The sequence below is a fragment of the Lithobates pipiens genome, unplaced genomic scaffold (genome assembly GCF_037356315.1).
Source record: "Lithobates pipiens isolate NorthernLeopardFrog02 unplaced genomic scaffold, aLitPip1_a1.2 Scaffold_19, whole genome shotgun sequence".
In the NCBI taxonomy this organism is placed as follows: domain Eukaryota; kingdom Metazoa; phylum Chordata; class Amphibia; order Anura; family Ranidae; genus Lithobates; species Lithobates pipiens.
The window spans coordinates 531,127,642-531,151,900 of record NW_027507764.1 but is presented as its reverse complement, the minus strand read 5'-3'; the positions used below and the strand labels follow the sequence as shown (position 1 = coordinate 531,151,900).

Sequence of the window (24,259 nt, the reverse complement as noted above, 5' to 3'; positions counted from 1 at the left end):
CAAACCAACCAATGACAATATAAAACAGTGAGAACCAGTAGAAGCAGAAAAGGGGCAGCTAGCTTGTGGAAGCTACTATAGGAGGCTCTATGTTTAATTTGTATCTTACTCCCAGGTCCTGTAAGGGTTATCTACTAATCTCTTCCTTAGTATATAGACCAGCTAATTAAATTTACTATATAAAATTGGAAGGCTCCCCCCTCTATATAGGGATATCGGGACGGCAGCAACCGAGTATATTATATCCATTACCATAGCGCGGGTGTTTTTCTTTCTTTTTTTGTCTCATCATTACTATGATGCCGCATACGCACGAGTGGACTTCTCGTCGGACTGAACTCCGAAGGACTTTTCAATGGAGATCCGATTGAGTTCCCGCTGAAACGGACTTGCCTACACACAATCACACCAAAGTCCAACTGTCTAGAATGCGCGATGACGTACAACGGGACTAGAAAAAGGAAATTCAATAGCCAGTAGCCAATATCTGCCCTTGCGTCGTTTTTGGTCCATCGGAATAGCATACAGACGACTGGTTTTCTCAATAGGAACTGGTTCCGGCAGAAAGATTTGAAACATGTTCTATTTCTAGGCCCATCAGAATTTTGGAAAAAAAAAGTCAGATGAAGCCCACACACGAGCGGAATGATTCCGTCTGACCGTTTCTGCCGGAAAATCCTCTCATGTGTACGCGGCATGAGAAGCAGTTGAATTGGTGGGCACATTAATGCTAGCAATAATATTAAAGAAGAAGACAAATCGTAAATGCAAAGTATGAGACCCACCTCGCAGAGAAGATTGAGGAGTCTCAGCCGGTGTAAACTGTTGTGTTAATAGAACAGGAATACTCTGAAAAAACAATCCAGGTGCTGCATTTGAAAGAACAGAGCCTTCAGGAACACTGCTGGCTAAAGCTGTATGTGAAGATCCGCAGTCAATATCCTTCCTAGCTAACCTAGAAGAGGCTCTGCTAACTGCGTCAGAGTGTCAGTTGATTCCGTGCCACCAATGTCTTCCTCACCGCAGCTGAGCTGACAGGCACTCGTTTACCTTTCGAGGAGGCCAGCCCAGCTGATCAGTGTGATGTAGCTCTGTTAAGGGATGGACTGTAGCTCCATCTTTGAAGATGCCTCTGATGGCTGTTCATTTACAAATACAGGGTCAGCTGGTACAATGCTTTCAGCTGTCTCCGGTCCTTGGTCACTGACAGGATGACGCTGCATGGGACCAGTGCCATCATAATAGAAGGTAAAGAAAGACAATTCTTTAACCAATCCACATATTCAGTACCGGCTTTTATAGGAAGTTGTAACAGAGACCACACAGAGCCAGATGAGCAGCCAGAAGCCATGGAAATGGTAGGAGAGTTGTCCTCTTCACTTTCTTTTGGCAACTGTCAATGGTTTATAACCAGTAGCCCCTATTTTGCAGTATACATGCATTCATTGGTGGGTTAACTGACCTATCCTATATTAAATTTAAAATGTATATAATTTTATTGGATAACTCTGCTTTTTCTTTTTTTAAACACAATTAATTAATATAAAAATAAATAAAATAAATAAGAATTTTTTTTTCCTCATCCCCGCGAGCTCGCACAGCAAAGAAAACGCATATGGAAGTTGTGCCCGCATATATAAATGGTGTTCAAATCACACATGCGAGGTATCGCTGCGATCGTCAGAGCGAGAGCAATAATTCTAGCACTAGACCTCCTCTGTAACTCCAATCTGGTAAAATTTAAAGTGTCGCCTATGGAGATTTTTAGGTACCGTATTTAGTCGCCATTCCACGAGTGCATGCAATTATAAAGTGTGACATATTTGGTATCTATTTGTTCGGCGTAACATCATTTTTCACAATATACAAAAAAATTGGGCTAACTTTTCGTTTCATTTCATTTTTTTAAAATTGATGAAAGTGTCCCTTTTCCCAAAAAGTTGCGTTTAAATCACTGCTGCACAAATACTATGTGACATAAAATATTGCAACAATCACCATTTTATTCTCTAGATTCTCTGCTAAAATATATATATATATATATATATATATATATATATATATATATATATATATATATATATATATATATATATATATAAAATTGGGAGCTCTAAGTAATTTTCTAGCAAAAAATACGGATTTTGACTTGTAAACACCAAATGTCAGAAATAGACTTAGTCATGATAGGGTTAATGGCTGTGTGTTGAGTTATTTTGAGTGGATAGCAAATTGACATATATGTTATACAAGCTGTACACCCACTACTTTACATTGTAACAAAGTGTGATTTCTTCAGTATTGTCACATGAAAAGATATAATAAAAATATTTACACAAATGTCAGGGGTGTACTCAATTTTGTGAGATACTTTATGTATGTATATATATAATATTTTAAGATCGGGATGAATAAACTCAATCAGTAGGTAAATTTTCAATTAATTGCACCAGTCCATAACTGTATTTTAGGGCATGGCGACCCACTTTTATTCAATAAACAGAAAGTTCACATGTACATCAGTTGCCCACGCAGGGTTTTTTCCATACAATATGCATGAAAATACTGAGCCACCTGTGTTGTCATTCTCTCCTGGAACAAGGCTCTCTAGTCTTTAGTTGCATCGCCCTGCTGCACAGCCCACCTCTGACATATGGATTGGTGTTCTTCTGATATCCACGATAGGAGCCAACCTGACTCCTGGAACTGAGACTTTCTGTCTGTTGGCTTCTAGCTGAGCCCTGTGACCCCTCAATAAAACCTGTCTTGTGGCTTCTGCCTGGGACCCCTGACCCCGGGTGAGACCTTCCATCTCCAACACTGGGTGTGGTCTCCAAACTGGAAGCTGTCTTAAAACTAGGAGCTCTGAGCTATCCTCAGATCTGAGTATATCAGGACCCTGCACACCTGTGCAGTCAGTCAGGTTGAAGGCACAGGATTGGTTCCAATTCAGAGCTATAGAATCTGGAGAAAGTCAAAAACACAGCTTTTGGCACTCTTAAATAATTGTTCTGAACCTCGCATTAACCCTGAATGCGAATCCTGTGTCACGTTTTCCTATATTCTTACAGTGACAGAGCCTCCCTCTGTCACATTACACACACACACACACACACACAAACGTTTATGTAATATGCTGGGTTTTCTAATAAGAGATTACATTTTTCTGTTCAGGCTGTGACAAACTAGTTGAGGCTGTTGCTGTAATTGTTAGCTATAGAGGAGTGTGGTGGTGGGGGGGGGGGGGGGGGGGGGGTTCCTTCTCTGACTATGCAGAACAGCAGATCTATGTCTAGGTTATCATCTGCTGTCTAAGGCTCCGTTCACACCTGGACATCCCGCATTGTGGGCAGGATCGCACCGATTCTGCCTGCAATTTCTAATTGTCGCAAATCACGGGACCCAAGAGAAGTTATTTTTGCTGACAGGTGCACAATTTTACTGCGGTCTGGCTACAATCGCAGGAAAATTGTGCCGTGCCCCGCGACTTGTGGCAATTCACAATTGGGCAGTTCCGCCCACAATCTGTGATGCCTAGGTGTGAATGGAGCCCAAGACTTTTTTTTTGCTGCAATCAGTACAGTTGAATTATTATTATACAACATTTTATATTTGCCTATTATTTTATTGTTAAACCCAATAGGGAAAAAAAAAACCCACTATAGATTTTCTTAAACCATACATGCTATTATAACTCACATACCTTCTTATAATCCTACAGAAAAAAGGTCACGTTGCGCTCTCTTGCATTAGACCACAAAGTCACTGGAGATCAGTTTTATACCCATGTGACCGTGGTTGGTCAACGCTTAAGTCGGAAAGGACATCATGAAGGTGGTCATTTGTCTAATGAAGACTTGCCAGAACATGTCAAAAACAATGGTAAGGGGGTAAGCATGTATTTGAAATGGCTCTAAAAATTGGACCTGTGCCTTCAGTTGACACATCCTGTATCCGATAAGGACACAGACAAGTCTAAAGTAAGGTAAAGGTAGTCTATTTTTTAGGGCCAACATTAACAGCATGTCCATGCACCTGTTGACAACTAAATTTACATATTAAGTTGGTCATACTTTAGTAGATTTTCAAATGAATGTTCATACAAACATTTATATAAAAATTCTCAGTACATTTCATAACTGGACAAATCTCATTATTATTATTATTCAGGATTTATATAGTGCCAACAGTTTGTGCAGCGCTTAACATCATGAAGGCAGACAGTACAGTAAGAGTTGGTTCACACAGGGGCAACACGACTTCCAGTGTGACTTTGAGAGGCAACGTGGACACGACTTGAGTATGAATCACAGCGTGACTTGAGGCAACTTACAAGGCAACTTGAAGTTGCCTCCAGGACAGGGGACTTTGCCAGTGGCCAATCACATAATAATCAGCTCTGTGGGAGGGAGGGGTTTGCCTAGAAAACTATTTTTACTTCTTGGAAAGTTGCTTCCGTTAAAACAGGGGATCTGACTTGGAGGCAACTTCCATTGAAATCAATGGGTAGAAGTCGCCTATAAGTCAGACTGAAGTTGGGCGGCACAGTGGTGTAGTGGTTAGCACTCTCACCTAGCAGTAAGAAGGGTCGCTGGTTTGAATCCCAACCATGACACTACCTGCCTGGAGTTTGCATGTTCTCCCTGTGCCTGCGTGGGCTTCCTCCGGGTACTCCGTTTTCCTCCCACAATCCAAAGACATGCAGGTAGGTAAATTGGCCCTAGTATATGAATGGAGACCTTGCATTGTGGGCTCCTTGAGGGTAGGGACTGATGTGAGTGTGCAATGTACAGGGATAAGGAAAATTGTAGACACTCACTCAGGTTGAACTGGATGGACTGGTGTCTTTATTCAGCCTTACTAACTATGAAACTATGAAGTCATACAGGAACCTTTTCTGAAGTCAGAGCGACTTCAATAGTGTATATTATTCACTTCCATTAATTTTCTCAACCGCATGACTTGGCCCCTGTGTGAACCGGCTCTTAGAATACATTTCAGTACAGGAAGGATTAGAGGGCCCTGCTCGTTAGAGCTTACAATCTAGAAGGGAGGGTCGAGTGGAACAAAAGGGAATAGCTATGGGTGATGATCAGATGGAGAAAATTAAAATACAGTTGTTAGGTGCGGGTAGGATAGGCTTTATTTGAAAGTACTTTAAAAATTAATTTGGAGCAAATTAACTTTACTGATCAAAAACCACATGTATAAATTAGTTAATTTGAGGAACATTTTCCATGCTAATCCTTCAAATTTTCTTATCACTATAGTCAAAAAAGGGATATCAATTTGATCTCTCTAATGATTATAAATTATTAAATTCTCCTAGTGTACGGCCAGGTTTATTGTCCAGTATTTGTGGAAAAACACTGATATTTGCGGTTGGAGGAGGAGTAGTGTAGAAAAAATAATGAAGGATTTGTGTTGTCTGGTCACTGTCTAGAACAGGGATCCTCAAACTACGGCCCTCCAGCTGTTGTGAAACTACACATCCCATGAGGCATTGTAAAACTCTGAAATTCACAGCCATGACTAGGCATGATGGGAATTGTAGTTCCTGAACAACTGGAGGGCCATAGTTTGAAGACCCATGGTCTAGAAAGTCACTTCACTGACACCAGATTCTGATTGGGCACAAAGACACTGAATTTCAAAAGAGCCAACTTCCTTAAACTACGATCCTTGCTAGAAGATACTAAATGAGATAAAATCTTAGGAACAAAGAACACGGAGGAAAAATGGGTATGCTTTAGGAGCATATTAAATAGGGTATTCCAATGGGAAATAAATTTAAAAGCGCTAATAAGTCTGGGGTGGCTTAACGTAAAAATGCATATAAAAGCAAATGTAAGGGTGCAATCAGGGCAGCTAAGGTAGAACACGAAAGGTACATAACGGAGGAGAGTAAAAAAAAAAAAAATCCCAAGAAATTCTTAGTATATAAATAGTAAGAAAGGGAGGTCAGATCATATTGGTCTCATAAGAATGGTGCAGGGAATCTGGTTACAAAGGATGGAGAGATGGCGAAGGTATTGAATTTATTCTTTTGTTCAACCTTCACAAGGCAAATGGGGGCTTCAGTAACCAAAACTGCGATGTTTATCCTCATGTCACATCACATGAAGCACACTCATGGCTAAAAAAAGAATTAGAAATAGACTGGAAAAACTTAACATTAATAATTCCCCTGGACCAGGTGGCTTGCACCCGAGGGTCCTTAAGGAACTTGCCAGACCATTTTTCCTAGTTTGTATGAACAGTCTACTGACTGGAATGGTACCAGCAGATTGGAGAAAAGCCAAAGTAGCACCAATATTTAAAAAAGGGCCAACATCCCTGGGAATTACAGACCAGTTAGCCTAATATCAATAGTATGCAAGCTCTTGGAGGGGAAGATAAGGGACTATATACAAGATTTTGTAATGAAAACGGTATCATTAGCAGTAATTAGCATGGATTCATGAAGAATCAAACCAACCTATTAACCTTCTATGAGGAGGTGAGCTGCCATCTAGATAAAGGAAGGTTCGTAGACCTTGTATATCTGGATTTTGCAAAGACATTTGTTTACAGTTCCCCACAGCTGTACAAACTAATGTCTGTCGGCATTGACCATAGGGTGAGTACATGGATTGAAAGCTGGCTACAGGGGTGAGTTCAGAGGGTAGTGATAAATGGGGAGTACTCAGGAATGGTCCTATGTGGAACTCGGGGTCCCCTAGGGTTCTGTCCTGGGACCAATCCTATTTAATTTATTTATAAATGACCTGGAGGATGGGATAAATAGCTCCTCCATCTCAGTATTTGAGGATGATAATAAGCTAAACAGGGCAATAACTTCTCTGTAGGATGTGGAAACATTGCAAGAAGACCTGAACAAATGAATGTGGTGGGCAACTACATGGCAAAAGAGGTTTAATGTAGAAAAAAATAAAATAATGCATTTGGGTGGCAAAAATATGAATGCAATCTACTCACTAGGGGGAGAACCTCTGGGGGAATCTAGGATGGAAAAGGACCTGGGGGTCCTAGTAGATGTTAGGCTCAGCAATGGCATGCAATGCCAAGCTGCTGCAAGAAAAGCAAACACTATTGGCATGCATTAAAAAGGGGATTAACTCCAGAGATAAAACAATAATTCTCCCACTCTACCGGACACTGGTCCGGCTGCACCTGGAGTATGCCATCCAGTTCTGGGCACCAGTCCTCAGGAGGGATGTGCTAGAATTGTAGAAAGTCCAGAGAAGGGCAACAAAGCTAATAAAGGGTCTGGCGAATCTTTGTTATGAGAAAAGATTACAAGCACTGAGCTTATTCTCTCTGGAGAAGAGAAGCTTGAGAGGGATATGATTTCAATGTACAAATACTGTATCGGTGACCCCACAATAGGGATAAAACTTTTCTGGGAAAGGGAATTTAAAAAGACACATGGCCATTCACTAAAATTAGAAGAGAAGCAGTTTAGCCCTAAACTGCGTAGAAGGTTCTTTACTGTAAGAGCGGTGAGGATGTGGAATTCTCTTCCACAGGCAGGGGTTTCAGTGGGGAGCATTGATAATTAAAAAAAAAAAAAACTATTAGATAGGCACCTGAACAACCACATCATGCAGGGAATTACAATGTAATACTGACATAAAAGCACATACACAGGTTGGACTTGATAGACTTGTGTCTTTTTTCAACCTCACCTACTATGTAATTACTATGTACTATGTAAACTATGTAATAGAGTGAAAGTTGAATAAAACATTTTAGTCGTTCAGAACTCAGTAGGCTGACAAAAGAGAACATCTTTCATCTTGTATATTTAAAGACTTTGTGGTGCAAATCATTTTCTCTATGTATGAGCATATAAATGAAAAAAAAAAATTACCATTACCTGCTGAGGTGTCAATAATGCTTTTATTATCTTGTAAAGCACCATAACTTTACAGTAATCAACATTATTTTTATATCCATTTATAAACTGAATTTTCTAAGCCTTTAGAATTAAACTTACACATTAGCAATTTGTGGGAAACTGTGCCAAACACTTTTGCAAAGTCTATATACATAGTATTCACAGCCAGTCTTTTCTCTAAGTTTTTGCTTAGTTCCTTATAAAAGGAAAGTAGTTTTATTTGACAACTTCAGTCTTTCATGAACCCATGCTGGCTATTGCTTACAATATTTTTTTATATCAAAAACTCCTATATTTGGTTTTAGGGCCTAAACAACTAATTGATCGACAACTAATCAATTATGAAAATAGTTCTCAACTATTCTCAATGATTAATTGGCCAACCGATTAGTTGGCCTGCATTAAGAAGGAATTATTTGTTTGCATATCAGGAAATACAGTACAGCACACATACAGCTCAGTACACCATCTATACATGTCAGAAGACACAGTACATCACACATACAGCTCAGTACACCATCTATACATGTCAGAAGACACAGTACAGCACACATACAGCTCAATACACCATCCCATACCTCTCACCCGCCACAGATTGTTCAGGACCGTCCCAGAAATGGATCTATGTCCTGGTGTCCCGGCCAATCATAGTAATGTCTTGGAGCAGAGACAAGCTCCATTGAAATTATTGGAAGGGGTGCACTGGCGTGGGGCTTTTTTTCAGCCAGCGTTGCTCACATCTTCCTGCATGATCTCCTTGTCAACGCTGCTGACTCCACCTCCCCTTTCCAGCATTCTGTTATCCCAGTGGCTGCCTGAACAATCGGGTACTGCCCTGGGCGAACATGCAGACTGAGAGTGACAGCAGCATGTCCAGGGGACAGGACAGGAGGTGGCGGGGCTGAAGAGCCGCGAGGGCGTCAAGAACTGTTTACCCTGGAGCAGGGAGAAAAGCTCAGAAGACCTCCCAGCTCAGGACCGGAGATTAGGATGGATGGACAGGAGGTGCAGGCAGCAGGAGAGCCGCTGGATGGAGCAGCTCCAACTGTGACCACCACACTTTGAGAATGGGCTCTGCACACTGCATGGAAGGTACTGTTTCACACACACACATACCTTCCTGCAGGAGGGACTGCAGACAGGGATGGGATCTCTCTCACTTCCCCCTCTACCCTTCTCCCCCCCACCCTCCTCCCCCCTGCCTTCTCCTCCCTCTACCCTCCTCCCCCTTCCTTCTCCCCTTCCCTTCCTTCCCCCCACAACCCTGCATTCAGTACGAAGTGTGCCCCTCAACCCTGCACTCAGTACGTAGTGTGCCCCTCAATCCTACATTCAGTACGTAGCGTGCCCCTCAACCCTACATTCAGTACGTAGCGTGCCCCACGACCCTAAATTCTGTATGTAGCGTGCCCCACGACCCTAAATTCTGTACGTAGCGTGCCCCTCAACCCTACATTCAGTACGTAGTGCACCCCCAACCCTGCACTCTGTACGTAGCGCAACCATGCGCTCTGTGCGTAGCGCAACCCTGCACTCTGTACGTAGCGCAACCCTGCACTCTGTACGTAACGCAACCCTGCACTCTGTACGTAGCGCAACCCTGCACTCTGTACGTAGCGCAACCCTGCACTCTGTACGTAACGCAACCCTGCACTCTGTACGTAGCATGCACCCTGCAACCCTGCACTCTTTATGCAGTAAAATAATGTAGTAAAAAAATGCACACTCCAAACACTCCTGACCCCTGTGTTCTGTGCATTACACCCTCCCGACACCTGCGTTCTGTGCATTACACCCTCCCGACTCCTGCGTTCTGTGCATTACACCCTCCTGACATCTGCGTTCTGTACATTACACAGTCCTGAAACCTGTGCTCTGTACATTACACACCCACATTTTGCCATGGCATGCGCCACAAGTTGTCCCTTGTCTCCAGTGCCCCTCATTGGGAAGTTCAAAAGTTGGGAGGTATGCCATCCATGCATGTCAAGAGACACAGTGCAGTACACATTCAGCGCAGTACACCATCCATACATGTCAGTAAGTGCCTGAGAACTTGTAAATGTGAATGTGTGAGGAGCAATGCCTCTTGGGACATGTAGTCCTGGGCAGGAAACGAGTAGTACTAAAGGCAGAGGTTTTTTACCTTGGTATGGGACACTGTACTATACATTGCAGCTTGCTATTAGGGCACTCTGAAGGCAGGAAGAGCTAGAAGCGCTGGTGGGGGACCCCAGAAGAGAAGAATCAGGGCTTCTTTGTGCAAAAACATGTTTATTGTTTAACCACTTCAGCCCCGAAAGATTTGGCTGCTCAATGACCAGAGCACTTTTTACAATTTGGCACTATGCTACTTTAACTGGTAGTTGCACAGTCATGCAATGCTGTACCCAAACAAAATGTGTGTCCTTTTTTCCCACAACTAGAGCTTTCTTTTGATGGTATTTGATTGCCTCCTACGATTTTTATTTTTTGCGATATAAACGGAAAAAGACCGAAAATGTTGAAAAAAAATTTTTTTTCTACTTTGTTATTAAATCCAATAAACTAAATTTTAGTCATACTTTTAGGCCAAAATGTATTCAGCCACATGTCTTTGGTAAAAAGAATGTCAATAACCGTATATTTATTGGTTTGTGCAAAAGTTATAACGTCTACAAACTAGGGTACATTTTCTGTCATTTACGCAGCTTTTAGTTTGACTGCCTATCTTATTACTTGAGGTGCTAAATTGGCAGGGCAGTACAACCCCCCCCAAATGACCCCATTTTGGAAAGTAGACACCCCAAGGAAATTGCTGAGAGGCATGTTGAGCCCATTGAATATTTTATTTTTTTGCCACAAGTGAAAAAATTACACAAAGTTATCACTAAATTATATATTGTTCAAACATGACATGGTTATATTTGGAATTACACCCCAAAATACATTCTGCTGCTTCTCCTGCGTATGGGGATATCACATGTGTAAGACTTTTTGGGAGCCTAGCTGTGTGCAGGACCTGAAAACCAATCACCGCCTTCTAGGGGCGTACATTTTTGATCTCACTCCTCATTGCTTATCACAGTTTCGAAGGCTATGAAATGCCTAGATAGTACAACCCACCCCAAGCTATTTGACAAGAGGCATGTTGAGTATTTTGCATATCTTGCTTTTTGTCACAAAGTTTTTAAATTTGAAAAAAAAAAACTAAAAGCTGTGATAGGTAGTGAGGAAATTAAATCACAATTTTATGCCCTTAGAAAGCCTGAAGGTAATGACTGGATTTCGGGGTCCTGTACACGGCCACACTCCCAAAAAGTCTTACACATGTGGTATCCCCGTACTCAGGAGAAGCAACAGAATGTATTTTGGGCTGAAATTCCACATATGCCCATGGCATGTTTGAGCAATATATTATTTAGTGACAACTTTGTGTATAAAAAGTTTGTAATATTCCCAAAACTTGTGGCAAAATATAAAATATTCCATGGACTCCACATGCCTATCAGAAAATAGCTTGGGGTGTATACTTTCCAAAAAGGAAGCTTGGGGAGGTTTAACTGTCCTGGCATTTTACGCACAATATTAGAAGCTCTTCTAACCACTTGAAGACAAAGCCCTTTCTGAAACTTTTTGTTTACATGAAAAAATATATATTTTTTGCTAAAAAAATTACTTTGAACCCCCAAAAATTATAATTTTTTTTTAAAAGCAAAGGCCCCACAGAATACAATCGTGAGTGTTGCAATTTTTTTTTAACACAGTATTTGCTCAGCTATTTTTTTTAAACGCAATTTTTGGGGAAAAAATGTTTATTAATTTAAATGCACCAAAACATGCTATAGTGCCCAAATGTTTGATGAAATAAAAAAGATGATCTTATGCCGAGTACATGGATACCAAACACAACATCCTTTAAAATTGGAGGTCTTTTAAACGTAACTGTTTATTGAAAATTTGATACAGCAAAATAAAGACATCGCCAAATGGGCATACCCCGGCATCATTGTACATATATAACGGGTAAATGGTAACAGAAGTGAGGTGTCCAAACCTATAGTATCTAAATGGTTACAATGAGGGTTTATGAGGTTGACAATGGGTAGACATTGCTGGATAGAGGAGGAAAAAAATAAAAAAAGAGGGAAAAAAAGGGCGGCAGAACGTGACTACAAATAAGTATAAGGTACAAGGTATCATTTAGGAGAAAGCGTGTAGATAATGTACTGGAGTTTACCGTTGGGCTATTTTTAATGTAAAGGTGCGCTTCTAGAGTTTATGATCCAGAGCTCCCAAGTTTTGTAAAAGTGGTTTGTGGAGATTAGCTTTGGCAAAAGAGTACTCCATCAAGAAGTTCTGATTGAGTATCTGGATGGTTTCATTCAGTAGAGGGGGTTGGGTCAATTTCCACTTTCTCGCGATCGCCAGTCTCGTTGCAATAAGTATGTGGGTTACCAGGGTCTGTAGGTGTTTAGGCCAGGTGGGAATGTCCAATCCCAGGAGTAGATCTAGCGGGGACATTGGGAGTGTTACCCTAGATATGGAAAAGATTAGGTCTTTCACTTTGTTCCAATAGCGTCTAATCGAAGGGCATTCCCACTAAATATGTAGTAGCAATTTTTCCAGCATTTGGGTGAAGTATTTGAGTATATCCTTGCCAGTCTTTCTGGGGTGAAATACCATTTATGGAATAGTTTTTGCGCTGATTCCCAGTGGGTAATGCAGTGGGATAAGCGTAAGGGTAATGAGAGGGCCTTTTGCCATTGTATCTGCGTAGATGGTTGGTCAGTCAAGGAGGACCAGTATTGTATAATGGGGGAGAGTAGGTCCGGAGAAGGTTTAGTGAGCAGTTTATATATCAGAGAGATCCTTTTGCATTTGGATACATCAAGATTATAGTGTTTAATCCGGGTGAGTGAGAGACAGTCTGAAGTTGAGCAACGGATCTTTGAGAGGGTGGATCTGATCCGCAGGTAGAGGAAGAAAGTTTGCTTGGGAAGGTCGTATTGCTCTACTAGGTGGGTGAAAGACTTTAGAACTGTTTCCGAAAAAAGCGACCCAATGTTAGTAATGCCGGTTTTGGTCCATTCTGATAGGGGTAAGTCCGGAGAGATAAGTTGAAGTGCTTCAATGGGTATTTTGGTCAGGGTTTCCATGGAGATTCCTTGTGTAGATTGTGTTATTGCAGTCCAGGCCTTTGTGGAGGCTGTGATGGTGTCAAGTGGGTAGCGCTTAGGTGGGAGATTGAGCCACGTGGCAGCCAAGAGGAGTTTAGGGTTTGTGTGTAGTATGGTGGCTTCTATCTGTTTCCAAGTAGTGTGACACTTGTCCGACCACCAGGTTTTCAATTGGTCCAGGATGGATGCTCGGTAGTAAGCTTGGATGTCTGGTGCGCCTAGCCTCCAGATAGAACTGGAGTTAATAGCATAGCTTTTTTCACTCTGGGGCGTTTTTGTTGACAAATAAAGTTGTTAATGAGTCCCTGGAGTTTTTTTTAGTTGATTTTGCATCAATGGGAGGGGTATGGTTCGGAAAAAATATAGGGCATGCGGAAGTAAATACATTTTAGCCTGAGCTATCCTTCCAACCCAAGAGGCTGGAATTCGGGTCAGATCTTTCATGAGGTTGGTAAGCTTGCCCACAAGGTCTTCTAAGTTGGTTTTAAGTAGCATTCGGCTAGGGGATGTCAAGTAAATCCCTAAATAAGGAAGAAAGGAGTTAGGGGCCCAGGCAAAGGGGAGGGTGGAGGAGATCATCGTAGACGTTTGTGGGTCTAGGCCAAGATTGAGCATAAGGGATTTACTGTGGTTCAATTTGTACATGGATGTTTTGCTGAACTGTTCTAAAACCGTTTGTACAGCTGGTAGAGAGGATAGGGAATTAGTTAGGGCTATAATCACATCATCGGCGTAGAGGCTGATTTTATGATCAACATCTCCGATTTTTATCTCTGAGATCAGTGGATCAGATCTAGGGATGAGCTTCGAGTTCGAGTCGAACTCATGTTCTACTCGAACATTGCCTGTTCGCCTGTTAAGCGAACAGTGGACAATTTGGGCTGTTCGCAGCAAATTCGAAAAGCCGGAACACCCTATACAAGTCTATGGGAGAAATCTAAAGTGCTAATTTTAAAGGGTAATATGCAGGTTACTGTCCTAAAAAGTGTTTGGGGACCCGGGTCCTGCCCCAGGGGACATGGATCAATGCAAAAAAAAGTTTTAAAAACGGCCGTTTTTTCAGGAGCAGTGATTTTAATGATTAAAGTCAAACAATAAAAGTGTAATGTTCCTTTAAATTTCGTAGCTGGGGGGTATCTATAGTATGCCTGTGAAGGGGCGCATGTTTCTGGTGCTTAGAACTGTCCCTGCACAAAGTGTCATTTGTGCAGGAAAAAAAGTCTTTTAAAATCACTTGCGGCTAAATTGTCGGCTCCCCGTAATACAAGTGAGTGTTCTCTGTATTAGCCGACAATTCATTCATTCATTGATAAAAAAAAAAAAAAAGCGTGGGGGTTCCCCTAAATTCAATTACCAGGCCCTTCAGGTCTGACATGGATATTAAGGGGAACCCCGTGTCAAATAAAAAAAAAATTGACGTGGGGGTCCCCCTAAATATCCATACCAGACCCTTCAGGTCTGATATGGATATTAAGGGGAACCCTGCATCAAACTTAAAAAAAAATTGACGTGGGGGTCCCCCTAAAAATCCATACCAGACCCTTTATCCGAGCACGCAACCTGGCAGGCCACAGGAAAAGAGGGGGGGATGAGAGAGCGGCCCCCCTCCCTCCTGAACCGTACCAGGCCACATACCCTCAACATTGGGAGGATGCTTTGGGGGTCTGTGACCCCTCAAAGCACCTTGTCCCCATGTTGATGAGGACAAGGGCCTCATCCTCACAACCCTGGCCGGTGGTTGTGAGGGTCTGCGGGCGGGGGGCTTATCACAATCTGGAAGCCCCCTTTAACAAGGGGACCCCCAGATCCTGGCCCCCCCGTTTGAAATGGTAAGGGGGTACAAAACTACCCCTACCATTTCACAAAGAAAGTGTCAAAATGGTTAAATAAGACAAACACACTTTTGAAAAATTCCTTTATTAAAAATAAAAAAAATAAAAAAAAGATTCCAGTGGTGCTAATCCACTCTTGCTATCCAGCGACGGATCTCCGGGGTCCAGCGATGGATGATCATATCCAGCGACAGGGGATCTCTCAGTCCAGCGCTTTACAGACCCATTATGGCCCTAAGGAATGTGCCAGATATTCCAAATTTGTGAAGGACTGCTTCCATATAGGGCCAATACACGCTGTCGAACGCCTTCTCTGCATCCATCGCTAAGAGCAGAGAAGGCGTTCCAGTGTGCTCTGTCCATTGTATTTGTTCGATAAACTGTCTAGTTCCATCTGAAGTTTGCCTGCCGGGCACAAATCCAACTTGGCCTGGGTGTATAATCTGGGGAATGACAGGAAAGTCGTTGTGCAAGCAGTTTGGCATAGAGTTTTGTGTCTGTGTTTAGGAGAGAAATAGGGCGGTAATTGGCTGGGTTGTCTGGGGGTTTACCTGGTTTGGGGATGGTGACCACTAAGGCAGCGAGGGATTCATTCAGGATTGCCCCTGTGGTGGCAAGTTAGTTATACATGTCGCATAGGTGGGGGACTAAAAGTTGGGAGAATTGTTTATAGTATTCGTTGGGGAGTCCATCAGGGCCCGGGGCTTTATGTAGTGGTAAATTTTGGACTAGTTTGAGGATCTCAGCGTGCGTAAAGGGACTTTCCAGGTGTTCAAGTTGTTCCGGGGAGATGGAGGGAAGGGATATTGAGGATAAGAATTTGCCAATGTCCGGTTGGGTGGGGAGTGGAAGGGGATCTGAGTCTGATAGGTTGTATAATTTTGTGTAGTTGTTGTGAAATTCATTTGCGATGTTGAGCGGGTTAGTCAGGGGTTTACCTTGGGAGTTAGTGAGATGTGCAATTTTTTTGTTGGCTAGTTGCTTCTTGAATTGTCTGGCCATGTAGGCCCCCAGTTTGTTGGCCGCTGAATAAGTTCGAAGCCAAAGTCTTTTAATGTAATAGTCAAAGTTTTTGTGAAGGTGGTTGCTGAGCTGGAGGCAGAGGGTTTTAATTTCCGAGAAAATAGCATTCAATGGGGATTTCTTGTTGATGAATTCTAATGATTGGATCTGCTTTAGAAGGGATTCTGTGGTGGGGACCCAAGTTTGATAAAGAGACCTCGTAGGCAAGCTTTATGAGCATTCCATATAATGGCATGATCAGATACAGAATTTACATTTTGTTGGAAATAAGTCTCAATCTCGGATAAATATTTCGGATTCAAGGTTGGGATTATTAAGGAGACAGATTTTTAACCTCCAGACCCTATGCCTAGCAGTTTGGGATGGGGAGGCTAGCTTAATTGTGACCGGAGCGTGGTCAGACCAAGATATTGTACCTATGTGGGAGGCTGTAATAGATTGAAGCAGGTGTTTGTCCATGATAAATAGGTCAATCCAAGAGTAAGACTGGTGCGGTGGGGAGAAAAAGGTGTAGTCTCTCTCTAAATCGTGCATGCATCTCCATGAATCATATAGGTCCTCGCGTTTAAGAAGGGAGTATAATGCTGAGGGTCTGCTTCTTGAAGGACTGGTTGTATCCAGTGTGTGGTCAATTATTTCGTTAAAGTCTCTGCAAATGATCAGAGGTGAGGATCTATAGGGGGCCATTTTAGCGAAGAGGGTGGTGTAGAATTTCTTTTGGGCAGTATTCGGGGCATAAATATTGACTATGGTGAGGGGGCGGTTGTCAAATGTGGCTGAGAGGATTATGAATCTGCCATCCTCATCATATCCGCAGTGGTGTAATGTAAATTTTATATTCGCGCTTATGGCAATCATAACACCTCTCTTCTTTTTCGGGGCATTTGCAAAGAAGAAGTGGGGGTACCTTTTGCTACTGCACCGGGGTTGTTTAAGTTTGGAGAAGTGGGTCTCTTGTATACAGAGAATATCTGCATGTTGGCGCATCGCTTCCTTCCATAGGAGGTTGTGTTTGAAAGGCGTATTTAGGCCTTTGACATTCAGGGAGGTGATCGTAAGGGACATGGCAAAAAGGAGGCTAAGGAGGTGCGAGCAGAGGGAGAGAGACTACACCTACCAATGAGATCAAAAAAAGGGGGGGAGAGGGGTAACAACAACAACAAAGAACTGTAAGGTTATTATTACTCAAGACAGCGTAGTTAAGAAAGAGCAATTAAACAGTAGTACAACAGTATGCAAAGGTGGGATATGTCACAAAACGTGTGCTCAGCACACTTTTAACCTGGGGAGTGGGAGAAGGGATAAAGGTGTGTCACCCAGGCTGGATGCGAGTAAGCTGGGGACAGAGGTTTTGATATAGTCAGGTTTTATCCGCCGGTTTGGTTGTGACGTTCTTGGTGGGTTCAGACGCTGAGCCAGAGGAGTTTGATTGGCCCATGTCTCCCTGGGTAAGAGGGAGGAGGCCCCAATTGGTCAGCTTTTTATATCCATCTTTCGGGGTGAGGATCGGGACGATTTTTTGTTGATGGGTGACCAATAATTTGGTTGGAAAGCCCCACTTGTACGTTATATTTTTCTGTTAGAGAATAGAGGTAACAGGGGAGAAGGCCCTGCGCATCTCCATTGTGGCCGGAGACAGGTCAGTGAAGAGTTTAATGTTAGCATACGGGGCTGGCATTGTTTTCAGGGTTCTAGCGGAAGGGAGTATTTGTTCTTTAAACAGGAAGAAATGTATGCGGGCCATCTGGGAGGCGTGAAGGTTTAGTGATTCTGTGGGCTCGATCTATGATCGTGTCACGTTCATTTAGGCGTGGAAGTAAGGTTGATATGAGTTGTTGCAAGTATGGGGTTAAATCGCTCAGTTTGATCGATTCGGGTATGCCTCTGAATTTGATATTGTTCCGCCTAGAATGGTTTTCCAAATCAGCTAATTTAATTTTGATGTGGTGAATTTCTTCCGTATGATGGTCCTGCATGTCCAGCATTTCATTATGTGCTTTAGAGTAATCTTGAAGATTTTCTTCTAGAGCATCAGTGCGTTCCTCAATGCAATCAATTCTATCATGCATTTGGGAGATAGAGATTTGAATCTCTCTGTGTAAATCCTGCTGCAGTGTGAGAAGCATAGATTTTAGTGTGGCTTCTGATACAGTGTTATCTGTTGCAAGTATGGCAGCCAGGGATGGGGTAGTGTGGGATCCGTGAGTCCCGGCCACAACAGCAGACCATAGCTGTTTTTTGGCATGTGGCTCCTTGTTTGGGGAGTGTGCAGGGGAGGTAGCCAGTCTCTTACCTCTGTGAGCGATGAGCCCTCCTGCGGAGTCTGCTGGAGGGGGGAGAGTGTCCATGGTTTCTCTCAGAGACTGCATCCTGCAATAGGTGTTGCGTTGTCCGGTGGGTCGGTGAGGACGCGGAGACAGCGTGGGGAGAGGTGCAGGCATCAGCGCCATCTTGGGGCCTGTGCATGGTGGTGGCCGGTGGATAATAGTCCGTCAAGCGGCGAGGCTTAGGCAGGTTATACCGCTGCCTCGACATGCCCTGGTACGTCCCTGTTCCTTCCCCGCTCTGGTGGCATGAGCTGGGGGAAGAATCCTTGCTGCGGGTTGCCGTTATCCAGGCCGTGGAGCGGAGCTCAAAGATCAGGCAGCCATCCTGGTCCGCAGCAGGCCACGCCCCCCTTCATTTTATATTTAAATGGTTCCTTTCATATTTTTTTTATCATTTTTATTGTTATCTCAGGGAATGTAAATATCCCTTATGATAGCAATAGGTAGTGACAGGTACTCCTTTTTTTTTTTTTTTTTAAACAATGGGGTCCATTAGACCTTAGATCTCTCCTCTACCCTCAAAGCATCTGACCACACCAAGATCGGTGTGATAAAATCCTTTCCCAATTTCCCAATGACGCTGTTTATATCCAGCAAAACCTAAGTCATGAAATGCTCCTAGCTTCTGGTTTCTTAGGCCATAGAAATTATTGGAGCCATTCTGGTCTCCGGTCAGCTTTATGGTCAGCTAGCGGGATGACCGGCTGCATTCTTGAGTTCCGTGGTGGGACAGGAGAGCCAGAGAAAACCATGGAAAATGGCGTGGGGTGGGGGGGGGGGCGTTCCCTCCCACTGCTTGCAAAAGCAGTCTAGAGGCTAATTAGCCACTAAGTTGCTTTTACATGAAAGCCGACCGCAGGCTGAAAAGAATAATACCAAGATGATACCTAAACCTGCAGACATCATTCTGGTATAACTATTTAAAGTCCAGCAAGATACCAGTAATATTGTAATGTTCTTTTTATTTGATGCAGTCTGTGGGCTGAACGAAAAAAAGAGATTGATCAGTGGATATGGCCACCATTAGAATACCACCCTTCAACCACCCACTTCTAATGATGGGCATACATTTATGCACTTTTGGAGATGTATGCTGGGTCACTGATTTATGTAACATGAGAGCAAATGCTGTTGCTGTCAAGATAAATAAATCAGTGCTGCAGCTGAGTGGCGTGACTGAAAAGCAAACAATGGTAACAATAAAACATTAACTCAATAAAATAACTTTTTTTATCGCAATCTGTGCCTAAAAAATATATGCCAAAGTATGGGGGCAATCCACCCCTAATGTTAGGAGCAAATCGCCCCTCCACCCCTGACCCCATGCTTCGGCATATATGCTCTTTTTTTTTTTTTTTTTTACTGTGATGGTGAAACCACCTCCTACAGCGCTGGAGTAACGGCTTTACGTATCGTGGGAGCAAACGTTGTTGCTGTCAGAATAAATAAACCTGTGCTACAGCTAAATGGTGTACCTGCTAAGCAAATGATGGTTAACAATAAACAAAGTAACATTACAGTACAACAGTAAGACATACCATACCTGCAAAGCAAATACAATAATACACAGTAAAAATAAAACATTACTGTTCAAAAAATACAGTAACAATAGAGAGAGAACAATAGATATAGAACAATAGAGAGTGGACAAAAGAGAGCGAATGTAAGCTGTAAACTGTAACCTTAAATGTTCCAGATTAGGGTCTCTCAAAATGTGACAGCCATCTCATCTTTCAAAACCCTGTGTAAGTGTGCCCTAGGACTGTGCAATGCTGTACCCTATGTTAATACTTCACTAGTGTGTGGTAGCGTTTGGAACAGTCACCAATGCAGAGACCAGGTTGGTCAGGACAGGAGGGACAATAAAAGCGGGTGTCACTCCTATATCTGCGTTTTCTGCAAACACAACATCTTCTTTGGGGGTTTCTTTGGGTAGGGGTACCAGGGATGACGTGCGGAAAATGCCTCTCATGTAGCCAGCTCACTTCATTTGCGTTGGGAAGGTGGGCCACTTAGAATAAATATACAGACACTTTTTTTATTTTATTTTTCTCAAAATAGTTTATTGTGGTTTTGAAATATAACAAACAGAGCATACATAAGCAAAAAGATAAACAGCAAGGTATCATCTCAGAGACAAACAATGCAAATACATAGTCAATATAATACCTAAGCGTAAAGATTTGGTGATGAAGCATACCTGGAACAATTATTGTTTATAAAAGGGGAGAGAACAAATAATTGAGCAATATAGGCGGGGTAATGAATTACATGGGGTCCACTACTGTCTATCATGTTGTTTAGAAGACTGGGACGTAAGAGTGACGGATATGAATACCCCAATCATCAGTAGGTACGAAAACCCATTACAGGCCAAAAAGGATAAAATGCAAACCTATAAACGTGCATCAAGTCTCTGGTAACGGCATCCACCCCATATGGGAGCTAACTGTGGATGAGAGTAACACACCCGGTGGAACAACCGAGGAGTTTGTGTGGAGACTTGATGGAAAACAGTGTAACTGAAAAAAACATTTTTGTTTTGAAAGAAAGATTTAAAGGATAACAAAAGTTAGAGCCCAACCGAATATAGAACGTAGAGGGGGGGGGGGGGGGGGTGAGGAGGAATGAATGGGGAGGAAAAGTAAAGGAGTGTTGACTAGAGCAAAAAATACCAAGATCATGTAAGCATCCCAATGTTTATTTAGGACGATGAAGAGGGTGGTAGGTGAGTATCGGTATAAGTAGGGGAGAGCTTGAAATGTATCCAACATGCCCAGGTGTGAGTGAATCGGGAGTGTGTGTCATGAGCTTGATGTATAAGTCTTTCCATTTCTTCAGTATGATTGATTTGTCTAAACCAATCAGTCAAGGTAGGAATCTTGGCGGTTTTCCAATGACAGACACTTTTTTTATACTAACGTCTGGTCTTTACGGGCAACTAGGTATGGCGCCAACAACTTGTCATTGAGGTCCACCCCTCCCATGTTAAGGTTGTATTCATGGACAGAGAGGGGTTTCTCCACAACACCAGTCACTGTGGAAATTTGGACAGTCGTATCTTCGACGACAGACAGAGTTCACTGTCATTGAAATGCATGAACCGCAAGATCTGCTCGTATCATGTCCTGGTCATGGAGGCAGAGAAAATGGGCACATGGTGAATTGGGTCAGTGGACCAATATGACCACAACAAGGAAGGTCTTAAATTTGGAGACTGTAATAGGTCTCCAATCTCTGGCAAGGGGCAACTGGTGGTTAGCGGTGATGAATTGACCAGCATACAAATTGCTTTGGTCCATAACAGATCCATAGAAATCTTCAGTGAAAAACATGGCCAGTGAATGGGGGAGGTACGGGTGCTGCAGAAGTAGTGGGCCCCCAATTCAAATTGGCAAATGCAGCAGGGAGGGCACTCTGGGCTCGATAGACCTGTCTTTGTCTTCTTGGTGGTCGTGGGACACTAATTGTGCTAGCCACCTCACCAGTTTAAACTGCACTTTTGGGACTCGCCACGTCACAAAGTGTTACTGCAGTGCTGGATGTACGACCAGGATGTACTAGGCTGCTGGTGCTTGCCAGTTCATCAGAAGGATGAGTGGTACTAGTACTGGCTCTCTGCGGTTCTTGCACCTTAACAGCAGAAGAATGGAGTCGGGTACACCTTACTATGGCAGGGACCACCACTCTGTCAGAGCTATCTGTCAGGGAGCCACTGCTGTCTACTGGTTCGTATTCTGATCCTGAATCAGACAGATGGGTGACTTCCTCTTCACTCATCTTTCATGCTCAGAAACGTGTAGGCCTTTTCGCTAGTGTACCTTCAATTGGACATTTTGGCCTCTAAATTTACTGGTACACCAGTGAGACTCACAGGAAAAAAAGAGCACCTGACTGACAGCGACTGCTTCAAATGCTACCAAAAAAAACTGTTAGTGTTCACAGGGATTATGCATTTAGTGTTTTGTAAGTGACAGTGACCGATTGATACTGCACTTGGGTGGGCTGGACAGAGGGGCAAAACATAGGTGCTAGCAGGTGTCTGGGCTGATCCCACTAAAACTGCATTTTTGGGAACTACTGGGGATGCTAGTATAGATCTGATCAGATCAGATATTGATCCGTTCAGTCACTATACTACTAAGGGAGATGTATGGTGTGTGCATGGGTGTTAGCACTACTGGCACTAATCCGACGCTGCCTGGGGTGAAGCAGACCTTAATTTACGCTGATGACGCTAAACCCTAACTGATATAACCCAACGTGTGATCAGGGGGTGAAACCTTTTATTAGGTAATATACGGTGGGTTCCTGGAAGCTATAAAAAAAAAAGAATTAACTGACTTAACTGACCAGCGTCACCCGTGGCACTAATACAGTGATCACTGGTGACGGGGTAATCAAGGGATTAAACCTTTATTAGGGGGGTTAGGGGGTCCCTAGACCTATTTGGGGCTACTAATAAGTACCCTAATGCTGAATAGTGTCACAAATGACACTATTTGTGTCACTTGAGGTGATCGGGGGGGGGGGGGGCAGGTAAAATATGTGCCTATGTGTACTGTGTCAGTGTAGTGTTGGTGCAACTCACGTTTGGATGTACTCTCTCTTCTCGGAGAACTGAAAAGAATTCCAGAGAGGGAGATGACATCACTTCCCCTGTCTGTGTTTACACTTACACAGGCAGAGGAGGATTTGTTTTCAATATTTTTATTGAATGAATATAAAAGAGAAACATACAATACATTACATTGGTCTTACACTGTATTAGATAGATGGGAGGCAAACCGGGCCCACAATAACAATTAGCATACAACAAGCCATTGGTGAAGCTAAAACATTAAATTGTCATAAGCATAAGACTGTTAACCACTGTAGGCTCCTTTGTGAGATTAGACCTTTGAGTTTTATCTGATTAGAGCTAAGCTTGTCTCCAGGACCATCTGAAGCACATGGTCTAAGTAAAGATGAGTGGGTGAGGTCGGGGAGAGATGCTCCCCTTAAAGAGTAGTCTAGATCTAAATCTTTCTGGTCTATTATCAGAGTATGGTAATTTAGGAAGAGTAATAAATCACCTTATAAGGCGCTAAGCGGGTAGCCTTCAAATAATATTAACATGGCTGATGTTATGTACTTTCAAGAACAGGTGTTAGCCCTTGTACACACGGTCGGAGAATCTGTCGGAATGAGTCTTATCGGACCGCGTCGTCAGATAATCCGACTGTGTGTGGTATGCATCGGACTGATTCCGTCCGAATCTCCGTCCGATCCAATTTTCCAACATGTTGGAAAGATTTCCCGACCAACTGGGCCGGACGGACCTAATCCGATCATGTGTAGAGCATTTTCATCGGACCAAGTGCCACGCATGCTCAGATCAAATTCCTACATCAAAGCTATTGGCTACTAGCCTGAATGTAGTCCCATCGTAACGAAATTACGTCATCACGTTCTGAAAGATCGGATTTTTCGCCAACTTGGCCCGACCGTGTGTATGCAACAGTTTCGGACACAATCCGTCGGACTAAATCCGACGGGAAAAATCCGACGGATTTGGTTGGCAAAATCTCCGACCGTGTGTACGTGGGCTGAGAGAAAGTGGGGCAGAAAAGGAAGAATGGGGTAAGACAGGTGGTAGGGGAGGAGTAGTCGGCCTCTCTGGAGGTTCCATTGCATTAATAAGTGTCCTGAGCAGAGCACGATCTTATTATATGAGGCCCAGGGTTCCCATATCATTTCAAAGCAGAGGACCTTGTCTGTCAGCTTAGCAACTATTTGTTCTTGGGTCACGATACAGGAGATTTTCCATTTGGTAGCTAGGATTGACGCTGTTGGCTTTTTCTATAAATAAGATAAGTTGCTGTGTAAGTTTAGGGGTGTTGTGTATCCTACGGTTCAGAAGGATGTAAGTGGGGTAATGTGGAATCTGGATCCCTGTCACTTTGCGTAGCACCTAAAGGAATTTGTTCCAGAAGCTTCTGATGTGGGGACAAGTCCACCAGATGTGAAGCATCGAGC

At 43.0% G+C, this 24,259-nt stretch overlaps 1 protein-coding gene across 7 annotated transcripts in view; it reads left to right on the top strand.

Annotated features, from left to right (window-relative positions):
* The window catches only part of SLC43A1 (solute carrier family 43 member 1), a 740,549-nt gene that overhangs the window by 361,659 nt on the left and 354,631 nt on the right, over positions 1-24,259 (top strand). For all 7 annotated transcript variants that reach the window (XM_077493198.1, XM_077493195.1, XM_077493197.1 and 4 more), the window contains exon 8: positions 3,722-3,882. In XM_077493198.1, the coding sequence (XP_077349324.1) occupies positions 3,722-3,882 (161 nt within the window). The remainder of the gene's footprint in view (positions 1-3,721; positions 3,883-24,259) is intronic.